The sequence below is a fragment of the Borostomias antarcticus genome (assembly GCF_949987555.1).
Source record: "Borostomias antarcticus genome assembly, chromosome: 26".
Lineage (NCBI taxonomy): Eukaryota > Metazoa > Chordata > Actinopteri > Stomiiformes > Stomiidae > Borostomias > Borostomias antarcticus.
The window spans coordinates 1-5,000 of NC_140259.1; the positions used below are offsets into that span (position 1 = coordinate 1).

Sequence of the window (5,000 nt, forward strand, 5' to 3'; positions counted from 1 at the left end):
CACAGGTGGTGAAGGTCACGTGTGTGTGTGTGTGTGTGTGTGTGTGTGTGTGTGTGTGTGTGTGTGTGTGTGTGTGTGTGGTTTTACCTGGTTTAAGGTGATCCTTGAGGAAAGGCACCAGGTTGTACTCTTTGAGCACCAGTTCCCAGTCCAGATCTGGGAGGGTCATGTTGGCCAACGTGCCCAAACACTCGATCACAAACTCCTCTGCGTCCTCGTCGCTGATCTGGGCGGCCAGGTCCCCCACGTAGTCCTGAGGGTCGAAGGTCATCGGAGCTGTGACCCCCACTCACCAGTACCATGCAGGATTGAGCATCTACACACATCATCACTCACCAGTACCATGCAGGATTGAGCATCTACACACATCATCACTGCATTCAGTAGAGGCTCCAACGGTTCCATCTGTCTCTGTGCTGTTCAGTGTAGTGAGTGTGTTGAGTGTTGAGTGTCTTGAGTGTGTTGAGTGTGTTGAGGGTGTTGAGTGTCTTGAGGGTGTTGAGTGTGTTGAGAGTGTTGAGGGTGTTGAGGGTGTTGTGTGTGTTGAATGTGTTGAGTGTTGAGTGTTCAGTGTTGAGGGTGTTGAGGGTGTTGAGTGTGTTGAATGTGTTGAGTGTCTTGAGGGTGTTGAGGGTGTTGAGGGTGTTGGGGGTGTTGGGTGTGTTGAGTGTGTTGAGTGTGTTGAGTGTGTTGAGTGTGTTGTGTCCTCACTATGAAGAGGTTCAGTGTTGAGGGTGTTGAGGGTGTTGAGGGTGTTGAGTGTTCAGTGTTGAGGGTGTTGAGGGTGTTGAGGGTGTTGAGTGTGTTGAGTGTTCAGTGTGTTGAGTGTTCAGTGTTGAGGGTGTTGAGGGTGTTGAGTGTGTTGAGTCTGTTGAGTGTTCAGTGTTGAGTGTGTTGAGTGTGTTGAGTGTGTTGAGTGTTGAGTGTTGAGTGTTCAGTGTTGAGGGTGTTGAGGGTGTTGAAGGTGTTGAAGGTGTTGAGGGTGTTGAGTGTCTCACTATGAAGAGGGTCTTAGTGTTGAGTTAGTTGAGTGTGTTGAGGGTCTCACTATGAAGAGGGTCTTAGTGTTGAGGGTGTTGAAGGTGTTGAAGGTGTTGAGGGTGTTGAGTGTGTTGAGTGTCTCACTATGAAGAAGGTCTTAGTGTTGAGTTAGTTGAGTGTGTTGAGGGTCTCACTATGAAGAGGGTCTTAGTGTTGAGGGTGTTGAGTGTGTTCAGTGTGTTGAGGGTGTTGAGTGTGTTGAGGGTGTTGAGGGTCTCACTATGAAGAGGGTCTTAGTGTTGAGGGTGTTCAGTGTGTTGAGTGTGTTGAGTGTGTTGAGTGTGTTGAGGGTCTCACTATGAAGAGGGTCTTAGTGTTGAGGGTGTTGAGTGTGTTGAGTGTGTTGAGGGTGTTGAGGGTGTTGAGGGTCTCACTATGAAGAGGGTCTTAGTGTTGAGGGTGTTCAGTGTGTTGAGTGTGTTGAGTGTGTTGAGGGTCTCACTATGAAGAGGGTCTTAGTGTTGAGTGTGTTGAGGGTGTTGTGTGTTGTCTCACTATGAAGAGGGTCTTAGTGTTGAGTGTGTTGAGGGTGTTGTGTGTTGAGTCTCACTATGAAGAGGGTCTTAGTGTTGAGGGTGTTGAGAGTGTTGAGAGTGTTCAGTGTGTTGAGGGTGTTGAGGGTGTTGAGGGTGTTGAGTGTGTTGAGGGTGTTGAGGGTGTTGAGTGTGTTGAGGGTGTTGAGGGTGTTGAGTGTGTTGAGTCTCACTATGAAGAGGGTCTTAGTGTTGAGGGTGTTGAGTGTGTTGAGTGTCTCACTATGAAGAGGGTCTTGGTGTTGAGTGTGTTGAGTGTGTTGTGTCTCACTATGAAGAGGGTCTTAGTGTTGAGTGTGTTGTGTGTGTTGAGGGTGTTGAGGGTGTTGAGTGTGTTGAGTGTGTTGAGTGTCTCACTATGAAGAGGGTCTTAGTGTTGAGTGTGTTGTGTGTTGAGGGTCTCACTATGAAGAGGGTCTTGGTGTTGAGTGTGTTGAGTGTGTTGAGTGTGTTGAGTGTGTTGAGTGTCTCACTATGAAGAGGGTCTTAGTGTTGAGTGTGTTGAGTGTGTTGAGTGTGTTGAGGGTCTCAGTATGAAGAGGGTCTTGGTGTTGAGTGTGTTGAGTGTGTTGAGGGTCTCACTATGAAGAGGGTCTTGGTGTTGAGTGTGTTGAGTGTGTTGAGGCTCTCACTATGAAGAGGGTCTTGGTGTTGAGTGTGTTAGAGTGTGTTGAGTGTGTTGAGGGTCTCACTATGAAGAGGGTCTTGGTGTTGAGGGTGTTGAGTGTGTTGAGTGTGTTGAGGGTGTTGAGTGTGTTGAGGGTCTTGGTGTTGAGTGTGTTAGAGTGTGTTGAGTGTGTTGAGGGTCTCACTATGAAGAGGGTCTTGGTGTTGAGTGTGTTGAGTGTGTTGAGGGTCTCACTATGAAGAGGGTCTTGGTGTTGAGTGTGTTGAGTGTGTTGAGTGTGTTGAGGGTCTCACTATGAAGAGGGTCTTGGTGTTGAGTGTGTTAGAGTGTGTTGAGTGTGTTGAGGGTCTCACTATGAAGAGGGTCTTGGTGTTGAGTGTGTTGAGTGTGTTGAGGGTGTTGAGGGTCTCACTATGAAGAGGGTCTTGGTGTTGAGGGTGTTGAGTGTGTTGAGTGTGTTGAGTGTGTTGAGTGTGTTGTGTGTTGAGGGTCTCACTATGAAGAGGGTCTTGGTGGGCCCATCGTGTTGAGTGTGTTGAGTGTGTTGAGGGTGTTGAGTGTGTTGAGTGTGTTGTGTGTTGAGGGTCTCACTATGAAGAGGGTCTTAGTGTTGAGTGTGTTTAGTGTGTTGAGGGTCTCACTATGAAGAGGGTCTTGGTGTTGAGTGTGTTGAGTGTGTTGAGGGTGTTGAGGGTGTTGAGGGTCTCACTATGAAGAGGGTCTTGGTGTTGAGTGTGTTGAGTGTGTGAGTGTGTTGAGGGTCTCACTATGAAGAGGGTCTTGGTGTTGAGTGTGTTGAGTGTGTTGAGGGTGTTGAGGGTCTCACTATGAAGAGGGTCTTGGTGTTGAGTGTGTTGAGTGTGTGAGTGTGTTGAGGGTCTCACTATGAAGAGGGTCTTGGTGGGCCCATCGTGTTGAGACAGGTTCCTGATCATCTTCATCATCAGAATGTCCTTCAGCTTCAGAGCTCTCTTCATCAGCATCTTCAGACCGTGACCTGAGGGCCCGAGACACAGCTGCTCATGGGTGTGTGTGTGTGTGTGCGTGTGTGTGTGTGCGTGTGTGTGTGTGTGTGTGTGTGAGTGTGTGTGTGTGTCTGTGCATACATACTTAAATAAATACATAGGTAAACGGCCTGCACTTATATAGCGCTCTTATCCAAAGCGCTTTACAATGGCCTCTCATTCACCCATTCACACACCAATGGTGGCAGCTGCCATGCACGGTGCTAGCCTGCTCATTAGGAGCATATACAGTACGAGAATGTGTACTTTATGTGTGTGTGTGCATGTGTGTGTGCATGTGTGTGTGCATGTGTGTGTGTGTGTGTGTGTGTGTACAGGGGTTTTCCTGCATAGAGAATGACGAGGAGAATGTCCAGCTCTCTACAAAAAAAACAAACACATTCTGCGTAGTAGGTAAAAAAAAAAGAAAAAGTTTTCCAGTGGTTTATGTTGTACATTTTTAATCTGTGCGACCTCAAAATAAAATTGGGAGCATTTGTGCGAGTGCACATAATTGTTATGGTGTGACCTTTTCTCCACAGACGATTCGCTAGTCACACACTCTGATGCAGTGCTGTTCGCAGCAGAGGTGAAAACGAACGTTTTCCTACCATGAACCACCTTGAACACCTAAACAGCCGTATCTGGACTAATGCCACGTTCCAGGCAACCCGTAACTCGTGTTTTTCCGACCTCCTACGCGTGAAAATGCTCTGGAATGGCAGTCATACCCGTAACTTCCCACCCGGCAACTGGGAGTACATCGATCTGTACGAGTTCACGGGTGGGAAGTTACGGGTTGCCTGGAACGCGCCATTAGGAGGGTCACAGAAACACAGACTGGGAGAAAGATCTAGACTTCACACATGATCCAGCACCTTGAGCTCAAGTTCTCAAGCTCCGGTTCTGGAAGACATGCTTCCTCTCTGGGAGGATCTCTCTCTGGGAGTCTCTGTCTGGGAGGATCTCTCTATGGGAGGATCTCTCTATGGGAGGATCTCTCTATGGGAGGGTCTCTCTATGGGAGGGTCTCTCTATGGGAGGATCTCTCTATGGGAGGATCTCTCTATGGGAGGGTCTCTCTATGGGAGGGTCTCTCTATGGGAGGATCTCTCTATGGGAGGGTCTCTCTCTGGGAGGATCTCTCTATGGGAGGGTCTCTCTCTGGGAGGGTCTCTCTCTGGGAGGATCTCTCTATGGGAGGGTCTCTCTATGGGAGGATCTCTCTATGGGAGGGTCTCTCTATGGGAGGATCTCTCTCTGGGAGGATCTCTCTCTGGGAGGGTCTCTCTATGGGAGGATCTCTCTATGGGAGGGTCTCTCTATGGGAGGGTCTCTCTATGGGAGGGTCTCTCTCTGGGAGGATCTCTCTATGGGAGGATCTCTCTCTGGGAGGGTCTCTCTATGGGAGGATCTCTCTATGGGAGGATCTCTCTATGGGAGGGTCTCTCTATGGGAGGATCTCTCTATGGGAGGATCTCTCTCTGGGAGGATCTCTCTCTGGGAGGATCTCTCTATGGGAGGGTCTCTCTATGGGAGGATCTCTCTATGGGAGGATCTCTCTCTGGGAGGATCTCTCTCTGGGAGGATCTCTCTATGGGAGTGTGGAGTCTCTCTCCAGCCAGACACAAACCCGCTGGTCTACTGTGGAGCTGCACTAGTACATGTTTGACCTGACAACCTACAGTACATCATAGTCACAGTGATATGCCCTCACACATGTTCTAGGCTGTTTCTTATTTAAAAATGAATAAACAATGAAATTGGATACTGTAGGCTAATATAGTTAGACAA

General features: G+C 48.7%; 1 protein-coding gene across 1 annotated transcript in view; it reads right to left on the minus strand.

Moving 5' to 3' along the window:
* Nucleotides 1-87: 87 nt before the first annotated feature.
* LOC311326196 (kinesin-associated protein 3-like) overlaps nt 88-5,000 on the minus strand; it is a gene marked incomplete at its 3' end in the record, with an annotated part of 24,917 nt that continues 20,004 nt past the window's right edge. Inside the window, exons 13-14 of the mRNA XM_084459063.1 lie at nt 3,087-3,199; nt 88-253 (exon numbers count right to left, since the gene is read on the minus strand). Coding sequence (XP_084315189.1) covers nt 88-253; nt 3,087-3,199 — 279 coding nt within the window. The remainder of the gene's footprint in view (nt 254-3,086; nt 3,200-5,000) is intronic.